General features: G+C 58.6%; 1 protein-coding gene across 2 annotated transcripts; it reads left to right on the top strand.

Moving 5' to 3' along the window:
- Positions 1–1,935: 1,935 nt before the first annotated feature.
- On the top strand, positions 1,936–18,122 carry ANXA6 (annexin A6). 2 transcript variants are annotated; one of them, XM_039701353.1, is made up of 26 exons: positions 1,936–2,037; positions 4,456–4,515; positions 7,103–7,187; positions 7,436–7,530; positions 7,686–7,799; positions 7,883–7,973; positions 8,084–8,163; positions 8,231–8,287; positions 8,434–8,527; positions 8,610–8,705; positions 8,960–9,018; positions 9,295–9,417; positions 9,609–9,667; positions 10,093–10,168; positions 11,054–11,135; positions 11,358–11,452; positions 11,871–11,984; positions 12,375–12,465; positions 12,888–12,967; positions 13,158–13,211; positions 14,981–14,998; positions 15,780–15,876; positions 16,159–16,254; positions 16,531–16,589; positions 17,340–17,462; positions 17,764–18,122. In XM_039701353.1, exons 2-26 carry the CDS (start codon positions 4,498–4,500, stop codon positions 17,821–17,823), a joined length of 2,016 nt encoding a protein of 671 aa, XP_039557287.1. In that variant the 5' UTR covers positions 1,936–2,037; positions 4,456–4,497; the 3' UTR covers positions 17,824–18,122. The 2 variants fall into 2 exon arrangements, with proteins under 2 accessions (XP_039557287.1, XP_039557288.1); XM_039701354.1 differs by lacking the exon at positions 14,981–14,998.
- The last annotated feature ends 1,665 nt before the right edge of the window (positions 18,123–19,787 follow it).

Raw genomic sequence — 19,787 nt, 5'->3', positions numbered from 1 at the left:
GAGGCAGAGGAGCACAGACCCAGCTCCACGGGATGTCTGCAGCAGCAGGTCCAGCTGAAACACCCCGAAGCAAAATCCTGAGGCTGCTTGCACTTCCCTGGTATCTGGGCATTCCTGGGGTGCAGCTCACAGGGGCTGAGCAGAAGAGTGCAACAGGGGCAGGGGTAAGTCCAGGGCTGGGCTGAAATGAGGGCACAGGGCTGTGTGGGTGGGGGTCCCAGGTGAGGCTCCTTGGGGCCAGTAAGGCACATGAGTGTCCTTGGGCAGCAGCACGGCTGCTCTGCACGGCTGCTCCTGGCAAGGACAGGCCATGGAGGAAGTGATGGGGTGACCTGGTTGGTCATCAGCATCCTGGGAGAAGAGCACCAAGTCCGGGCTCTGAGGAGGTGTTTTGGTGTGAAGAGCCAACTTTGATTTTATTGTAGAAAGTGCTCAGCCACTGAGTCTGCTTACAGTATTTTGAGACAAAAAACTCTCAGGCTGTGGCTCAGCCCATCCTCTGGCTTTCAGCTTGCACGGAGCAGAGGAAGGGAGCAGGAGCCATGGAGGAGCAAAGCAAGGAAGGATCCAGAGCATCTAAAGCATGTACACTCCAACCACAAGGCTGCTTGTCCTGGCTCTGTGGGGCAGCCCCTGTCTAGAACCCCTGTGAGCTGCTGGGCTCTGTGGGCACCTCTGGGGCAGGGGGGCTCAGCACACCAGCCAGGGAGAGCAGGGCTGCTGTCCCACACTGCAGCACAGGGAGAACAAAGCCGTGCTTGTCACCCACGCCATCTCACATGAGCGAGGTCCCAGATAGCAGTACCAGCCCAAGGGAACATTGCTCTGAGGGAAAAACAGGGCAGGAAGGAGCAGGCAGTGCTGGGAGGAGGCTGTGAGGGTCTCACCCTGCCGGGCTCCTCCAGGAGAGCACAGCCCTGTGGCTGCATGCCAGCCATCCTGGGGTCTGTGCTGCCCCGGACAGGCAGGGCTGAGCAGCTCAGCTGCCTCGCAGCCCCAGAGAGATGCTCAAGCCAGTGGGTACCATCAGGCCTGGGATGCCTGAAAGGTTACACACCAGCAGCCTTCAGCATCTCCGGGAGTCCCGTGGGGTTTTCTGCTCTGGCTGGTGTCAGACATCACAGCCCGTGGCTCCTGGGAAGCCCCGCCAGCTCCTCCAGCCCCGCCGCAGCCTCTGCGCTGGCTGGGAGGCGGCAAAGAAGGAGCCGGGTTGAAAATGGGTGAGGCGGGGCAGGAAACGGCCTCAGGACAGCGCAGACAGCGGTTCAGCCCGCCAGCAGCATCCTGGAGAGCCTCAGCCTGCACCTCATCCGTGCCTGCAGCACGGGAAGAGAGCGCTGGGGGCAAAACCAGGTCAGGCTGCAGCTCGGGTCCTGCCCGTGGGTGCTCATCGCACCTGGGTCAGCACCTCCCTCCTCCCAGGGGACCAAGGTCAGGCCGTTCTTCCTCCCTCGGACTCCTGCAGAGGGCCAGGGGTGGGCATTTCCCAGCCAGGAGCAGGGCAGGGCTGATTTGGGGTGACTTGGGGTGATTTGGTGCAGGGGAGGTGCAGGCTGGCGGCAGGACCGGGAGGCAGCGGGGCACCCTGCGCCCGGCGTTCGCCAGGAAACCACAGCTGGGGGGACACAGGGGTGACATTTCCGCCCTGAAACGCAGTCACCGGCGTGGCCCGGCAGCGTGCGTGTGGCACTGGGCCACCGCTGCTGGCACAGTGCCCCCGAACACACCAGCGGGGCTCTGGTGCCGGGAGACCCCCTTCCCCACAGCCGGGCAGGGCACGGAGATTTTGCGGGTGACATCGGGTGCCACGACTGATTTTGCGGGTGACATCGGGTGCCACGGCTGATTTTGCGGGTGCCATCGGGCGCCGCCGCACCGCGGGCACCCGGCGGGTCTGGCTCGGCTCCGGGGGTGGGATGTGGCCCCGGCCGTGGCAGGCGGGGACTCGGGGGCGGTGACGTCTCGCCGTGAGGAAACAGCTGCTGGCCAAGGACGGGCGCTCGGCCGCAGGAACAGCCGGGAGGCTCCGCGCTGCCGGTCAGTGCCGCTGCGGGCCGGGCACGGGGGTGCGGGCACGGGGGTGCGGGCACGGGGGTGCGGGCACGGGGGTGCGGGCCGGGGCGCCCCACGGGGCCGGGCACTTTTTTCCGCAATGGCCTGGGGGGGAGGAAAGTGGTGTAAATTCCTGGCTGCGCCGGGCGGTGAGCTGTGCAAGCGGAGGCTCCCTCCAAGGGGTGGCTGCAGGGGGAGTCCCTGGGTGCTTTTTTTCTTTTCATGAAAAAAATCTTTCCTTCGTGACGAACCCCCGGGGGTGCGCTGTCGGTGCTGCTTTCTGAGGTGGGCCCCGCGGGGTGTGTCCCGGCCGGGATGCGCCGCAGTCCGAGCTTTGGGGCTGCGGCGGCCGCGCAAACGCCCCCGCTCCCTCCTTCCAGCCGGGATCCGCGCTGAGGATCCCCCTGCTTTGGTACCCACCAAGCTGTGGGTACCAGGTACCAGGTACCAGGTACCAGGTAAACGCAGCCCGCAGCAGCCCAGAGGCTCGGAGCTGCTGAAGGCCTGGGAGGATTTTTGGCAGTAGGGTGGGGCAGGGCGTTTTGGGGAAGTCGCTAGCGCTGTCAGGAGGATGGTCCGGTGTTTTTAACGCGGGGAAGATCGCTTTGCTTCGGGGCAGCGGGTGGCGGGGCACTGTGTGGTGCGGCCTCTGTGCTGGGGGAGCCCCCCGGGCCAGTCGGGCTCTTGGGGTGCAGCCCTGAGCTCACACCTCTGGGGGCTTTGGAGAGCCTGGAGGGGGGCACTGCTGGCCAAACAGAGGCTTCCACAAGGGCTGTGCACATCCCTTGGGATGTCTCACGGGATCCCCATAACCCGCATTTCTCATTTGTTGGGTGGGGGGCAGGCGTACCCCCATGCTGGGCCACTGCTGCCCATGGATGGGGTGTGCTTGTGCGGGGATTTTCCCGGGGCTGCTCTCCCGGGATGCCCGGAGGTGTCAGCAGCAGCAGGGGACAGGGACGGGGCACCGTAAGGACAGGTCGGGGGCTGGGTGTGGTCGGCGATTCCACTGCCGGGATGAGCCGGGCGTTCTCAGCCGCGCTGCCACAGGCACGGAGTGAGGGAGAAGGGCCACGCTGGGATCTCCCCACGCCCAGCAGGGTCCACGGCTCCGTGTGCAGGCTGCAAAGGGGCATTAACAGGGGTGGGATCCTTGGCACCCACCCAGCCCCGGCCGCAGTGCGGCCCCACTGCGTGCGGGGCATGTGGGGCTGTGCCCGGCCAGGAGCCACGGCAAGGGCTGGGGATCACAGCCTCAGCAGGGGCAAGGGGAGCCCACCCAGCCCCGGCCGCAGTGCGGCCCCACTGCGTGCGGGGCATGTGGGGCTGTGCCCGGCCAGGAAGGGCTAAGTATCACAGCCTCAGCAGGGGCAAGGGGAAGGGAAAGCAGCCCTGCTCCCCTCCACCACGGTGCCTGTGGTGCTTTTAAAAGCCTTCTGCAGCCACGCAGGGGACACAGAGGGCTGCAGGGCTGGGTCTCCCCTCACACGGGAGCTCCTGCAGCCAAGCCAGGGAAGTTCATGTGATTTCTCCTGCTCGCTCCATGGCATGAAACCGAGCTCCTCTGGGGTCAGAAATCCCCCAGGGTGGCCCTGCTCTGCTCTGAATTTTTCTGCGACGTGTCTCAGGGGAGGGTGAAGGAGCCAGGCGGGGCCGTGCCTCACGGCTGGCCTCAGCTGACGCTCAGCGGTTCATTCATGGCCGGGCTCCATTTCCCAGCTGTTTTTCTCCCTCTACCAGCTTCTTTCAGAGCAAATGGCGCTGTTGGGGGACTTTCTCTGGGAGGGTGGGGAGAGCCCACAGCGCAGTGGGTTGCAGTTATAAATGGTGCTGGTGTTAATAAAACAACCTGCAGGTTACCCTGGAAACCCAGCTGTGTTTCCTGGTCTCCAAGGATGTGTGGGACTGGTGGTGGCCTTGATCGCTGCACGGAAACTCAGATAACAGCTCTGGGGATATTGTGGGGGCTGCCCAGCACCATGAGACAAGGAAAAGTCCCCAGCAGCTGCTGAAGCTGGGATGGCCCCAGGGCTTGGGCTGCAGGGAGCAGAAGGGACACTGAGGGGTGCAGTGAGAAGGCCCAGCCCTGCAGAGGATGCTCGGCCCGTTTCCATGTATTCAGCACATTTTTCCCCTCTGGTTGCTCTTGGTACCGACAGGAAACTGTGCAGGCTCTGTGCTGCCCCTGGCCTGTGGGGTCCCCTCAGTGCCAGGGACCAAAGGCTCAGTAACCACAGGGTGGCTGTGCAAAGCAGCAAAGCGCCTCTCCCTGATCCATCCTGCAGCACCTGGCAGTGCTCTGCCATGGGCATCACCCCCAGGAGGGAGCAAACCCTCCCTTAGCTCATAGAACCTGCAGAGAGGGGCCTTGGCTCACACTGGCCTTTCTGTTCCCTCCCACAGCTCCTCCTTTCCCTCGCTCCAGTGAATTCCAGCTCGGGAACCATGGCACCCCAAGGAAAGGTAAGGGTGACCTCCACATGGCAGGGGTGGGCTGAGGGCAGACCCCAGAGCTGGGGCAGTGTCTCCAGCAGCAGCAAGGATGTGGTGACGTGCATGGACTCCATGCTGCCCAGAGCCTGTTTACATTCCTGCCTCTGCAGCCAGGGCTGTCTGCATGGGATGCAGATGGGGGAAGTGTTGGGCTGGGGAGCAGGGACAGCAAGGAGCAAAAATCCTTTTGGGACCACAATGGGATGGGGGACAGACGCGGGGCCGTGGGAAGGGGAGGAGGAGAGATGTTGCACTGGGGATTTGGGCATTTGATGGAGAAAACTCCCTCCTGAGAGTGCTGCAAGGCATGCAGCCCAGTTTGGGCCCTTCCCCTCTCCCCAGTCTGGATTACTTCCCACTCCAGACTGGGGCTGGTGCAGTGTGGCAGCTGGGTGAGCAGGTGCTCCCCTGCAGCCAGGAAAACACCTCAGTGTGGGTGGAAAACCCTGCGTGGCTGGCTCAGTGCAGCCTGCCTGTGGAGGGGAGGAGTCCCAGCCCAGAGCCTCCCTTCTGCTCTGCTGGGGCCTGGCTCTGCTTTCCATTCCCTGGAGAAATCAAGCAATTATTTCCTCCAACCTTACTACCCAAAGCTTCCTGCCCAGCTACGGCAGTGGTTGCCCTGGATGGGGAAACTGAGGCACGGTGCAGGTGAGGATTTTCCTGCAGTAGTACAGGACCCCAAGCAGCCATGGGGTGGAAGAGAAAAAAGCCACACTGGGAATTTTGCTTCCACCCTCTTGGCCCCAGTGTGGCTTATTTTTAGCTGGGAGGTCCCAGGCAGGCCAGGATGACTCAGAGGCTGGAGGAGGGGAGCCAGGAGGCCCCTGGCAGCTGAAACAGGATGGAAAGTGGGATGGGGGTATGAAGAGTATGCAGTGGGCAGGATGCTGTTTCCATCCTAACAGATGTTCCTGTGCTTCCCTGGGGCTCATTCCCACAGAGAATGCAGGGAGTGTGGGGTGATGAGGAGCACTGAGCTCCTGCCTCAGTTTCCCTTGCCTGAGCAAGGCAGGCAGCTCATGCTTTGAAGACTCAGCAGGCAGGAACACAGCCCTGCCCTTCCTCTCCATATAACCAAAGCCAGCATCTTGACTCCCAATACCTTCCAGCCACCCTTGTTCACTCCTGCTGCCTCCAGGCACCTTCTTTGCCTTGCAATTTATTTCCATTCCCGTAAGGCATGTGTGTGGGAGCAGCTTGTGCCAAGCCAGGAGGGTCTGGGAGCTGCTGGGAAGTGGGGCTAAATCCAGCTGTCCCGATGAATCACCTGCAATACGATCTGTCCCGTGCCCGCCGGGTTCCCTGGAAGGGCAGCACCTCCTCCTGCTCCCTGCCACAGGGACACAGTGCCAGCAGCTCCTCCCAACAGGGCTTGTGGGATGCGCCCAGTTTCTCTCTGGAAGCAGGAGGAGAGAGGCTGGTTTGTTTCCGAGGGTGCTGGGGGGATGTGCAGCAGAGCTGTTGTGCTGTGACTTTGGGATGGGGCCCGGGAGAGCGGTGGGTGTAGAGCTGCCCTGAGGCCATCCTTGGGCTCATTCCTGGAGGCACTTCCTGGGTCAGGGATATTGATGCCCATCTCCTCTGAGGATGTGCTGGCTTTGATGTCCATGCTGGCAGCAGGCCTGGGCCTTGGTACAGCTCCTGAGATCTCAGAGAAGCCGTGCAGCAGATCCTGAGCAGATGAGCCCAGGGAGGTGCACAGACCCTGCTGGCACGCGGTACAAGCAGAGCCAAGGGAGGATGCTCAGTTTCCCAGAGTGCTGGCACAGCTGACAGCCCCAGCTCAGCTCCCAGCCCTCCTGTTTCTCGGCACAACTAATAAAGAAATGCTGCTGCTCGGTTCTTCCCACTCTGTGCCTCTGGTGGGGATGTATCCCAGTTCCTCATGTGGGGCCAGGATGGTTTCACCTCTGCTTCCACCCACGGTGGTGCTGATCTCATTCAGGGTCCGGCTCCAGGCTCCCGTGGGGTGAATTCCCTGAAAAAGCTGACCTGGGAAGGGGGATTTCAGTCCCTCCTTTTTCCTGAGGTCACTGGAGGTGTCATTCCTGGGCAGTCTGGAAGTGGCTGAAGAGCAGATAGAAGTGGATCATATCAACCCCCAGGATTTCTCAGGCACTCAGGAAAGTCTTTCCCAATACCCAGGGTCTCTGCTCCAGCCCCTTGGATCAGCTTGGGCCCCATGGGAGTGCATGCTGGAGCAGGACAAACTATTGGCAGCTCTGATGCTTCTCAGAGTTTTCCACTTAGCAGCCCATTTGTGCCTGTAATTTTGTCTCTGTGCTTGGAGGCCATGCAGGGCCTGGGCATCCTCATTATCCAGAGTGGTTCCTTGCTTGCAACAGGCAGTGGAAAATTAATTCCCTCTGTAGGGAGAGTAAACAGGAAAGGAAACAACTGCAGAGGAGAACAACTGTTTATGTCTGAGCTTGAGCTTGCCTTGGGCAGCCTGAGCCATAACGGATCTGACCTCAGTCCTGCTCAGCTTCAGCTTCTCCTTCCCCTGTCCCACTGGGGCTGCTCCTTCCTCTCCTACCTTCTGCCTCCTTTCCCCTAGGTCTACAGGGGCTCAGTGAAGGATTTCCAGGGCTTTGACGCCAACCAGGACGCAGAGGCCTTGTACAATGCCATGAAGGGATTTGGTATGGATGCTCCTTCAGACTGTGCCAGGGCTACCCCTGCTGGTGTCCCTTATTCCCTGGCTGACCCTTGCATGGCTGGGTGTCCTGCATCACTTCCCCTCTCAGCTGCCTTCAGCAGTGTGCTGAAGCTCTCCTGGGTTCCTCTCCTCCCCGGAGCCAGCTTGGCTCTGCTTGTCCTCCCAGCCCCATGTCCAGAGCAGCTCTGGGCACAGCAGGGTGGCTCTGGTGACTCCTGGCTCTCCCCACAGGCAGTGACAAGGAGGCCATCCTCGACCTCATCACATCCAGAAGCAACAAGCAGCGGGTGGAGATCTGCCAAGCCTACAAGTCCCTCTATGGGAAGGTAAAGGCAGGAACTCTCCCTGCCCTGTGGCCCCACTGCAAACACAAGTGGCCGTGGCTGCCACCGAGCCCTCACAGGGACCCAGCGCTCCCTGCACCCACCTGGAGATGCTGTGGAGCAAAGGATGCCCCAGCCCCTTTCTCCCCCTCCACCAGGACCTCATTGCAGACCTGAAGTACGAGCTCACGGGGAAGTTTGAGCGGCTGATCGTGAGCCTGATGCGGCCCCCAGCTTATGGAGATGCCAAAGAGATCAAAGATGCCATCTCGGTAAGGGGTGGGCACGCTGCCAGGGCCCCTCTGAGGGCACCCAGCCAGCCCCAGGGCTCACGGGGCTGTGTCTCTGCCCGCAGGGCGTTGGCACGGATGAGAAGTGCCTCATTGAGATCCTCGCCTCCCGCACCAACCAGGAGATCCACGACCTGGTGGCTGCCTACAAGGATGGTGAGGGCTGAGAAAGGGCAGGGGCTGCCCTGTGTCCCCTTGGGCCACAAAAAGGGCAGAGGTGAAGGGATCCAGGTCTCCAGGTCTGACTTCTTCCCTTCCTCTTCCAGCCTATCAGAGAGACCTGGAAGCTGACATCGTTGGAGACACATCAGGCCACTTCAAGAAGATGCTTGTTGTTCTGCTTCAGGTATGTCCAGCATCTGTAGGTGGTGGATGCCTGTGCCTGAAGGGCTGAGCCCATCTCTGTCCCACAGGGTGCCAGGGAAGAGGACGATGTGGTGAGCGAGGACTTGGTGGAGCAGGATGCCAAGGTGAGGCTTGGTGGGTCACTGATAGGTGGTATCTGGGCAGGGATGGGGCTGGTGCCACTGGGACATCTGGATTTAGGCTGCAAAAGGTGGGTGGGTGCCAAGGGAGCACCCCGAGTCAGGCTGTGCCACCTTCTCCATCCCACCAGGACCTGCTGGAAGCTGGCGAGCTGAAATGGGGCACAGATGAGGCCCAGTTCATCTACATCCTTGGCCGGAGGAGCAGGCAGCATCTCCGCCTGGGTGAGCATCACCTGCGAGCTCAGGGTGGGCCTGAAGGTGCCTTGGCAGCTTCTCCAGGCATCTCCTTGCTCTCATCCCACAGTCTTTGATGAATATCTGAAGATTGCTGGGAAGCCCATTGAGAGGAGCATCCGGGGGGAGCTCTCTGGTGACTTTGAGAAGCTGATGTTGGCCGTGGGTAAGCCAGCCCCACGTGGGGACCCTGTGAAACCACATCACTGCCCTTCCTGGGCTGGGAGGGCTCAGCACCGGGGCCAGCAGGGTCAGGGCTGTGGTGTACCTGGTATCAGGGAGCTCAGGGAGGCTCCTTCAGGGTGGGTGGGCATGCTGGATGTGGTTCCCATGGGTGTGGGTGCTCAGAGGTTGGGGGCACTGGGGGCACTGGTGAAGCTGGGTGCTGGCATCCCTCACCACACCTCGATTTCCCTGCAGTGAAATGCATCAGAAGCAAAGCAGAGTATTTTGCTGAAAGGCTCTACAAGGCCATGAAGGTGAGTGTATTTCCCCTCATCTACAGGGTCCCCCCAGCATTGCAGGGATCTGGCCAGAGGAGGGGGCCCCTTGCCACGGGGTGCTGCTGGAGAGCAGGGTGACACAGGTCCATGAAGGCAGGACTTGGGTGACCCGGGGTCTCTGCCCTTCCCTCCAAAGGAGTTATTCCTTCACACCCAGGGCTGGGTAGAAATCAGATAGAGGGTCCAACGTGTGCTGGGCTGAGCAGAGTTGCTTGGCCACCCCAGGCTTGACGTGGGGCTGGTCCATTGCAGGGTCTGGGCACGAGGGACAACACGCTGATCCGCATCATGGTGTCGCGCAGCGAGATCGACATGCTGGACATCCGGGAGGTGTTCAGGACCAAGTATGAGAAATCTCTCTACAACATGATAAAGGTAAGTGCTGGGGGTCCTTGCTCACCCTCCAAGCAGCTGCTGGTGCTGCCTCCCTCACGGTGCCAGCACCCCTGGGAGGGCTGTGCTGGGTGTCCATCTCTGAGGACAGGGTTCAGGGAGACCCCTCTGCATGAGCCCATCCCATGGCACTACCTTGTTTTTATGTCCTCTGTCTCCATCTGCTTTTCCAGGAGGACACGTCTGGGGAGTACAAGAAGGCTCTGCTGAAGCTGTGTGGAGGGGATGATGAGTAAGACCACCCTTGTCACCCCCCTTGTCCCTCTTTGTTCCCTTGGTGCTGGGTACAACATCTGGGTCAGAGCCCGGTGGAGCACCTGGTCCAGCAGCACCCACAGTGACTGTGGTTTGGTACAGGGGGCCCTGTGGCCCCTCTGCATGGCCAGCCACAGTGTCATGGTCCCTTCTTGGCACATGGGAGCCCTGCAGGGCAGAGCCAAACCCCTGGAGGGAGGATGCTCTGGTGGGGGAGGCTGGGATTCACCACACATTTCCTCCCATCCCCACCCATCCAGCCCCACAGCAAGCACCTGGTTCCTGCCCCCGTGCCCAGTGGACACAAACCCCTCATGGAGGAGCAAGGCAGGGTGAGGGGGGCTGCTGGCAGGCGCAGGGCCCCCGTGGCTCACTGTCCCCTGTCCTTGCCCTCCGTTGCAGTGCTGCAGGTGAGTTCTTCCCCGAGGCGGCGCAGGTGGCCTATCGGATGTGGGAGCTTAGTGCGGTCAAAGTGGAGGTCAGCACCCCCACCCCCCTGCCCTCTCTGTGCTGCCTGCCAGCTTGGGACCCCTGGCTGCTCCTCTCTGCCGTGGGGCACAGCCAGCCCCACAGCTCTGCTCTGACTCTGCTCCCCGGCCTCTCTCGATGCCGTTCTCTGGTTTTGGGGTACGAGGTTGGCAGGGTGTAACCGTGGCAGGGCTGGCTGCCCCCCGTGGCTCCACTAACCCCCTCCTCTCTCTGAGGCCTTTCTCCCTTGGGGCAGTGGGTCCTGCATGTCTCTGCAATGCATCACATGCAGCCCTGGCTCCAGTGCCCACCAAAGAACTCCTGTCCCCTGGGGTAGCCCAGAGCTGGCCAGGGCATGGCTGCAGTATGGGCAGCAGCAACCTGCATGCAGCTGAAACTCCCACAAAAGGGTGCTTTGGGAGGTGCAGAAAATACACCCTGAGCCCTACATGAACACTGTGAGGACAGAGATGTGTTTGGAGCATAAGGACACAGGAAGATAGAACTGTAGGGCAGGAGTGGGCACCCTTTCAGTGACTCCTGCTCTGTCTCTCGGTGACATGGCCAGCCCAGGCTGAGATGTTCCAGGCTAGGGCAGGCAGGTGTAACACTGGGCAGGGCACCAAGACTCCAGGGACTGTCAGTTGCTGTTTTTCTCCTGCGCTCTGCTGGTCTGGCTATGGTTTTCCCCTTAACGGAAGAGGTGACAGTGGTGGGGAGATCCTCACTGATCCCCAGGTGCTTGCACTAACACAGAACCTGCTTTGGCCTCAGCTTGCTGGGTGGCACCTTCCCTCTTCTCCATCTCTCCTTCTCTCCATCTCTCCATCCCTTCATCCCTTCCTCCCTGCCTCTCATCTCGAGGGTGAGCATGAGCCCCTCTCTGCATCCACAGCTGCGAGGAACCGTGCAGCCTGCAGGAGACTTCAACGACGATGGTGATGCACAGGTGCTGAGGAAGGCGATGAAGGGCCTGGGTAAGTGGGGACCGTGAGCTTAGGCCTGTCCTGCTGGCTGAGTTTAGCTGTGTCCTGCTCCTCAGCAGCTCCTGGGGCACAAAATCCACCCTGCATGGCTCCATGGAAGCCCCATGGGGTGTGGGAGTTCTCCCTTCCCCGCCTGCCCAGTTTGCAGGGGTGGCGATGTGCCCGTGATCAGGGGTGACACGGTGACACAGTGTGGCTCTGCTGTCCTTGCAGGCACGGATGAAGGGGCCATCATAGAGGTGGTGACCAAGAGGAGCAACGCCCAGAGGCAACAGATCATAAAGGCTTACAAGGCTCATTATGGCAGGGTACTGCAGTCTCCTTCCCATCCTGCTTCCATCCTGCCCCCTCCCACAGGGAGATCAGCCCCTCACTGAAAGGAATCCTGCCCAGGGAGCAGTGGGCAGCTGGGGCACAACCACATGCCCTGGCATGACAACCCAAAGAGAAACAGAGTTGTCACAGCAGCCTCCCACTCTGGGTGCCCCCCAGCCCAAGCGAGGGTGTCCCTTCCCCTGGGCTTGCCCCATCCTCAGCTCTGCACAGAGGTCTCCAGAGCCAGAATCTCCCCAGAGCCACCCAAAGATGTGACTTTAAATTGCCCCAAGGGTTTTCACAGATGTCTCCAATCCCTAAGCTCTCCTCCCCTTCTTTTCTCTCATGTTGCCTCAACTGGTCCATCCCTGCTGAAGCAACTGGGGACTGAGCCCTCAAACGTTTTTGCAGGACCTGATGGCAGACCTGAAATCCGAGCTGTCTGGCAGCTTGGCCAAGCTGATCCTCGGGCTGATGCTGACGCCGGCGCAGTATGATGCCAAGCAGCTGAGGAAAGCTGTGGAGGTAATTGTCACACTGCTGGTGGCCCGGGGCTGTCAATGCCCATAGCTTCATGTGCCCCAGGGTCTCTCCTATGGAGAATAAAATGTCAGAAAGCACCAGGACAAAGACCTGGTTTGCACTCAAGACTTGCATGCCTCTTTGCAGTCCAGCATGCTCACCCAGCTGGTGGCCACTGGAGAGCCAGGGTGGGGGCAAACCAGTGACATGCACTGCTATCCACCAGTCACACCAGCTGGGACCCCACTAGCAGTGTACTAGGACACTCCCATGTTGATTCCTGCCAGCCCTTGGGGCCATTTGCTGGATGTAGACTTCTGCCTGCATGGCAGTGCCATCCTGTCCCCATCTGGTGTTGGCACCTGCAGCACCCACCATGGCACTCTCTTCCAGGGGGCTGGCACAGATGAGAGCGTCCTCATCGAAATCATGGCCACGCGGAACAACCAGGAGATCAGGGCTATCAACGAGGCCTATCAGGAAGGTAGGGCACAGCAGGGACTGGGGGAGCACCTGGGTTCTGGGCACAGAGCACACTGTGCAAGGCCCTTCCAGAGCCCAGGCAGAGTTTTGTCTCTGGGTTGGGTCCATGGCTTGGTGCTGTGAAGGTCTGTTAGTCCCCCCAGCAGAGGTCCTCGCCTCTCTCCATCTCATGGTGACATGCCCCAGCTCTGCCATCATTGTCTCCTTCCCTGAGAGCTCTTTCACAGTGATCCTATTTCCTCCAGAGTACCTGGAGAAGAGGCTGTGCATATGCTCAGGGCATTAGAGCTCCTGGGGTGATCCTTCTTCCCCGGGTTTGAATTCAGCATCTGCTTCAGCCATGCTTCCCATGGGGATCAGGGAGACAACAGGCACTGCTGGGTGGGAATCTGAGCTGCAGGCTCAGCCATCCCTTCTCCACAGCCTACCACAAGAGCCTGGAGGATGACCTGAGCTCTGACACATCGGGGCATTTCAAGAGGATTCTCGTCTCCCTGGCTCTGGTAAGAGCAGCTCTCACTGGCTCTTTTCCTCTCCCTGCCACAGGCAGTGCTGGGGGTCTGGGAGGACAGTGGCTGAAGACACAGCATCCCTGCCTGGCTGGGCAGTGCTGCTGGACTCTGTCAGCCACCCCCTCACAACTCCCAGGAGATGTCCCCTCTCCAACTCCATGCTTTTTTTATCCAACCACAGGGCAACCGTGATGAAGGACCAGAGAACCCCACGCAGGCACACGAAGATGCCAAGGTGAGACCCATACTAGCAGTGCTCTCATGGGCTTTGCATTAAAAAAAAGGAGAGGATGTTGCATGCCCTGCTCTGGAATAGACATTCTCAGGGAAGCAAATGCTGCTGGGCCAGGGTCTCTGTAAAGTGCAGGGGGAGATGCCAGGTGAAATGAAACCCTTGGAAGTAAAGCTCCCATGCCTGACTCCTGAAGCTCTGCTGCTCCATGCACAGGGAGAGCAGCCCCAGGGAGTTCCCCACCTGTAGGCTGCAGAGCTGCCACTCTGGAGTTCAGTAACACACACTGATGCTGAAATTTGGCTCTTGAGCTTCAAACACAGCTTTGGGCTGGTCTGCAGGAGCCACCCACCTCTGTGTGTTGTGCAGGGGACAGCCCTGACACACTGGGGTGCTGCAGACCTCTCCTGGTGTGGTGAGACACAACTGGAGGGGGAAGGCTGAGCAGCCAGAAGCAGTGCAGGGAGGTGTGGGGGCCATTCCCTGGCTGAGCTGCTGGTCCCAGAGACCTGTGACCCACAGGCTGTGTCCCCTGAGCTCCTGCTCCTCAGGGCTGGGGCTTTTCTTTAAGGGGCTCAGAAGATCTGTGCAGGGTCCAACCCGAGATCTTGCTTGGCTGTGCTGTGCCAGCACTGCATGTTTCAATGCTCGGGAGAGCAGCACAGCATTCCCAGCAGGGCTGCCACCAGCAGAGGGAGTGGATGCTGTGCTGCCTGTGTGCCTGCCCATGCACTGCCTGCACCCTGCCACCCCTGCCATGCTCTCTGCACCTCTGCCCAGGCACTGCCTGCACCCTGCCATGCTCTCTGCACCTCTGCCCATGCACTGCCTGCACCCTGCCACGCTCTCTGCCTGTACTTCTGCTCCTGCCTTTTCTTGACCATCTAAAAACAGAAGCGAGACAAAATTAAGAGAATAAAAAGCACTTATATTTATTGAAGAGCCTTCAGGTACATTTAGGACAGATGTAACCCCCCAGGGGCTGCACCCAAAAATGGATGACAGGTCATGGGTTTTAATAATTTTATGTTTGGTCTATTTGCATATTAGGGGTTAATATTCCAATTACAGCTTCAGGTAATGAAGTAATTTACCACAAATTTGCTCCCCCCCAACTCCCTTTTGTTTACATTTCTTGGAGCCTGAGACAATAAGGTGTCCTTGATTCCCAGGCCTGGAGAGGAATTGTTTTATCTTACTAAAATGGGAAAGCAGTCGCTAACACTCTACCTGGAGTTTAGAGTTACACACTAAGGCATTGCAGGATTACAAATCTATGAAAAATATAAAGGCTAAAATCCTAAAGCATCACTGCCCATTCACTGCCTGCACCCCTGCTGCATGTGCTGCTGCTCACCTCACCTGCTGCACAGAGAGAGCCAGGGATGACATGCCCAGGGACAAACCAGGCAGGTGGCACCTGACCTGGCACCACGCTGTGTTTTGTCAGCAAAGCTGCCCTTCCCCTCACCCCACAGGCAGAGGGAGCCAGCCTAAAGCCAGGCAAGGATGCTCCAAGAGGAGCAACAGGCTGGCACCCAAGCTCCAGGGCTGGGGGGACTCACTTTGTTTGGCCAAAGACCACCCTCCCAAGGTACTGGTGTAGAGGCCAAACCAGAGGAGGACACAGGTCCTGCTCATGGGGAAGCAGGGACCTGGGGACAGGTAGTTTCAAGGGATTTTGCCAGACTTCCCTTGCTTTGTGAGGGAATGATAAAGGTTGAGCAGCACCTTCTGACCCTGTTGTCTTCCTGTCTCTCTCTCTCCACCAGGTTGTTGCTGAGACCCTGGTGAGTGCCTGCCTTTTTGCTCCTCACCCTTCTGCATATTTGAAGGGATGCTGCAGTCCTGGGGTGCAGGGCTGGGGCTGGGAATTGCAGCCCCACAAGCCAGGCCTTTCTGACCACATGGGCTGTGCTCACTGGCTTGGGACTCTTGCATGAGGACAGGGGACAAGGGGACAGGTGGGACCTGCAATGAGGGCACTTCCCTGCAGTGTGGGGCAGGAGAGGGAGGAAGGCACCTGCCCTGCCCCTGGGGCCCAAGCCTGCCTGCTGCCTGCATGTGGGACCTCAGGGCTGGCTTCCCTGGCTCCCCAAAAGTGGGAACTGGGGAAGGGGTGACTTTCTCCTGCAACAGCTTAACAGATGAGATGAGCACAGCCTCCCACTGATGCCCACAGAGGAATGGCAGCTGTTCATTCATAGGCAGCACTGCTGTGGCCCAGAGTGGCTTCTGTGTCTGGCAGCCCTGGATTTCTTCTTCAGGAGGTGTTGGTCACCCCTGAAACATCCTCCACAAAGGACAAAAAAGTCTTAACTATGAGCATTGCAGAGCTTTTTCCATAACATTTGGAAAACATCTTTTCTTAGAGATAATCTGTGAGTGTGCAGCTTCACATCCGTGGAGAGGAAATGTCTTTTTTAGGGGGAAAAAATCCCCAGCTATTTTCCTGCTCATAATCTCTTTACAAAAGGGTTTCCAGTCAGGACTGTCTGTCCCAGGAAGAGCTTTTTGACACCTGTGTCCCTGTCTGCTATATATCCCTCTTGACTCTTTGTTCTCTCCCAGAAACTTGCTGATGTGTCCAGCAATGACTCCAGCGACTCCCTGGAGACGCGGTTCCTCAGCATCCTCTGCACCCGCAGCTACGCCCACCTCCGCAGAGGTAGGACCACACTTCTGCATCAGCTGCAACACACGTGCTTGCATTTGGGCTGCGTGGGAGATGGGGGTCCCCTCAAGGTTGAAGTTGAGCCCTGTCCCCCCAGCTGTGGTGGGGATGAGGCAGTGGGCAGAGATGGTATGGCCTGGCATTTGAGGTGGCTCGTTGAAGTCACCCAAGCCTGCTCTGGTCCCAGAAGTGTCCACAGCTGAGGCTCGAGTCTCCGGGGTGCCCAGGGCTGGGGTGGAACAGCTCAGCAGTGCCCTTTCCTCTCCCCATCCCCAGTGTTCCAGGAGTTCATCAAGATGACCAACCACGACGTGGAGCACGCCATCAAGAAGCGGATGTCGGGAGACGTGAGGGACGCCTTCGTGGCCATCGGTCAGTGCCCCCCTGGGCAGGGCACCCTGCAGGGCACGCAGCCCCTTCAGCTGTCACTGCCACGGCAGTGGGGCCGCAGATTCCTGCTGCCACGGGGCCATGGAGACTCCCACTGGGGCACGGGGTTGGGACATTTATGGGGTCTCTAGAGAGGGCCAGGCCTGCACCCTTGTACCGAGGAGGGCTTGTGGCTGAGACAGTGGTGCCACAGCTCCTTGCTGTGATGTGTCCCCTGGGTGCCATGAAGCCACTCTCTGTCCCCTCTGTGTGTTGCAGTCCGGAGTGTGAAGAACAAGCCAGCTTTCTTCGCTGACAAGCTCTACAAGTCCATGAAGGTGAGGACAGGCCCTCCTGGGGCTGGGCTGGGGGAGAGGGCTGTGCTGGGATTCTTTGGGACTGTGCTTTAACCCCATGGAACGGATGGGGTTTGTCCTCTGGCTGTCCCTGAGGGAGTAGGGAGGGCTGAGCTCAAACCAACATCTGGGGTTTTCAGGAGATGTGTCAGGCTGATGTCTTGCTGGCAGCAAGTCCAGCATACGTCCAAGGAGAGGTCATGGAACAGTTAGAGACCACAGTTAGGGTTGGAAGTGACCTTTAAAGGTTTCATCTAGTCCAATTCCCTGCATTGGGAGGATCTTGATTCAAGACTATTTAAGGCCCCATCCAAACTGGCCATGAATGTTTCCATAGAGGGGAGATCCACCACCTTTCTGGGCAACTTGTGCCAGTTTCACCACCCTCACTGTAAAAAACTTCTTCCTTGTAACTAGTCTGAAACTTCTCTTATAACTTAAAACCATCACCCCTTTTCCTATCACTACATTCCCTGCTAAAAAGTTTGTCCCCATCTTTCTAAAGCCCCTTTTAAGTATTAAAAGACAGCAATAAGATTTCTCCAGAGCATCCTCATCTTCAGGCTGAACAACCCCAGTTCCTTCAGCCTTTCCTCACAGGAGAGGTGTTCCAGACTCATTTTTGTGGCCTTCCTGTGGGCCTGATGCCCAGCTTGGACAGTGCTGGAGATGCCAGGAGCATCTGTGAGTGCCAGTCCCTGCAGGGCTTTTTGTTCAAGCTCTCCCTTGCAGGGTGCAGGCACAGATGAGAGGACCCTGACCCGGATCATGATTTCTCGGAGCGAGATTGACCTGCTCAACATCCGGGGCGAGTTCATCGACCTGTTTGACAAATCGCTGCACCACATGATTGAGGTGAGGGACAGGGACATCCCTTCCTGCCTCATCACCTTGTCTGGCTGAGTCCTGGCCCTGAGCCCTGAGGGGACCTGAGCCAGGAGCAGCACAAGGGCTGAGCATCACCTGGGCAGGGGGAGCCTGCCCCCAGCAGCCCCAGAGTTGGCTGGTCTGGCTCTAGAGAGGATGTGCTGGCATCTTCCACTGCTGCAGGGATACCTGCAGGGTGTCCAGGACATGGAGCTGTGCCTTCCCTGTGCCCGGCACCTTGAACCAGGCTTCCCCAGGGCTGGTTCTGACACAGCTCTCGCTCTTGCAGAAGGACACCTCCGGCGACTACCGCAAGGCTCTGCTGGCCCTGTGTGGTGGGGAGGACTAGGTGGCAGCTGGGGCCCCTTGTGTCTGAGCCAGCACACAGCCACTGCCTTGATGTCACCGCAGCTTCGGGGGCTTCGGGGGACACTCAGTCCCCTCCAGAGAACAACTCACTTTGCGCTGGAAAGCAGCACCACATTGCAAGCGGGGGAGTCTCGGGGAGGGGAGCAGAGGGGTCTGGGTAGGGAGATTGTCTGTCTTGAAGCAAAATAATTCATACCCGAACATGCCACTAAACCAAAGAATTTACCCAGATGGAAAAGACAATTTAAAATCTGATAAATAAAACCTCACTGTTGCTGACCCTGGGGCGAGAGCAGTTGACTTACTGGGGCAGGTTTGGGTGGGACTGGGAAGCCTTGGTGTCTCCTTGCTCCCGTAGGCAGACTCGGGTAGCAGCCCAACCCCAGCTCTAGGGAGGGCCCTGAAGACACCACAAAACCTCTCTGAGCAACGCTTCTGCTGAGAAAGGGGCTGAAAATGCATGTTGGGCTGGCAGCAGTGCAGGGACTTCACCAAGGGCTTCACTTCATGCCTCTGAAAATCCCCGGCAGGGTTCATGCTGTTGTGTGGATGATGCTTTCATAAACCAGAGATACAAATCAGACTTGATGGCATCCACCCGTCCTTGCACGCGGTTTCCTGTGCTTTCAAGCTGCTGAAGAAGCAGTCGAAAGGCACATGCCACAGAGGCTACGCCCCCAAACAGTTTGTTTGCACTTCCCCCAACACTCGGGAGAAAAGAACTGGAATTTCCAAAAGCGGGAAATTCCAGCACTTTCAATTGTTTCCAAGTCAGAACAAAAAGTTGTGAATACCCTAGTCTTCCTCAGAACAGCTGGGTGAGGAAAGCTTCACCTTCAAAGTATCAAAGCAGTGTTAGGAATAATAACACAATATTATTACAACACTTCAAAACCAGCTGAGGTCAAGAAGCAGCAACATGTAGAGACAAACCAGGGAAGCTGAAACAACTCAGGTGGGTATTATCCCACTAAAAATTCCCTTGATGCCTTCCTGTAAAACATCCCCATGTAACAAAATAACCTTTCTTGGTAGAAAACAGTCTGGTTGAAGCTTTTTCACCCTCCCCATACTTCCCATAGAGATTTGGGTTCCTCTGTCTAGTCCCTGTGTGTAAGTAGGATTGGGCATCCCTGTCCAGACAGCATCTGGGGGCCTCAACACACACCTGGCCACACCTGCAGCAGCCTAGGGGTCACCTGCTTGGCCAGGAACCTGCTGCAAAGACTGAGCAGCTGCAGAAGTTGTTTTCAAGGGATGATGTAACCCCAACCTCCATCTGCCCGTCCCTTCCTGCAGCTCTGGTGCGGCAGCTCCGAGCTCTGCAGCAGAGGCTTCTGGAGATGAGGGTGGCACAGACTGCAGGGAGCAGAGCTGGTCTGCAGCTGGGAACAGGGCTCAGGAGTCAGGAAGGCCCAAGGAAGTTTTGAGGCTTGGGTGACAGCCCATCACCCCTGGGAGAGGAAGATTTGGGGCAGCAGAGCCCTGTTCCTGCAGAGCAGGGGGGAAACCCTGGTTAGCACAGGGCCATGACACGTGAGCCATCATCTGCTTCATTCTTGTTGCCAAAACAGACACCTGAGAGGTTTGTACAGTGGGGATGTTCCCAGGTATAAACACTCCAGTGAATTTTCTGGCTGTACCACAACTGTTACACACCAATGGCCAGGGCCATTCACCACCCACAGCCTGGATGTCTCGGAGTGGCACTGGACCACAAGTCAGCCCCTCAGGGCCAGTCCCCAGCCCAGCTCAGGGTGATGCCACCACCAGGAGGACTGGCTGACCAGAGCACACTGTTCCCAAGGCCAGGAGTTTCCCTGGTACCTGCTGCAGGCTGCTCCTACAATGCAGACAAGATAGCAGAGTCACACAATGTTTGGGCACAGGACGGGAGAGTGAGATGGGGTTTCTTCCTTGAGCAACTCTCTCTTCTGGAAAGGT

This window comes from Passer montanus, unplaced genomic scaffold, assembly GCF_014805655.1.
Source record: "Passer montanus isolate IOZ18808 unplaced genomic scaffold, ASM1480565v1 scaffold15, whole genome shotgun sequence".
NCBI lineage: Eukaryota > Metazoa > Chordata > Aves > Passeriformes > Passeridae > Passer > Passer montanus.
The sequence above is the reverse complement of the archived record's forward strand: the minus strand, read 5'-3'. Positions and strand labels throughout refer to the sequence as shown.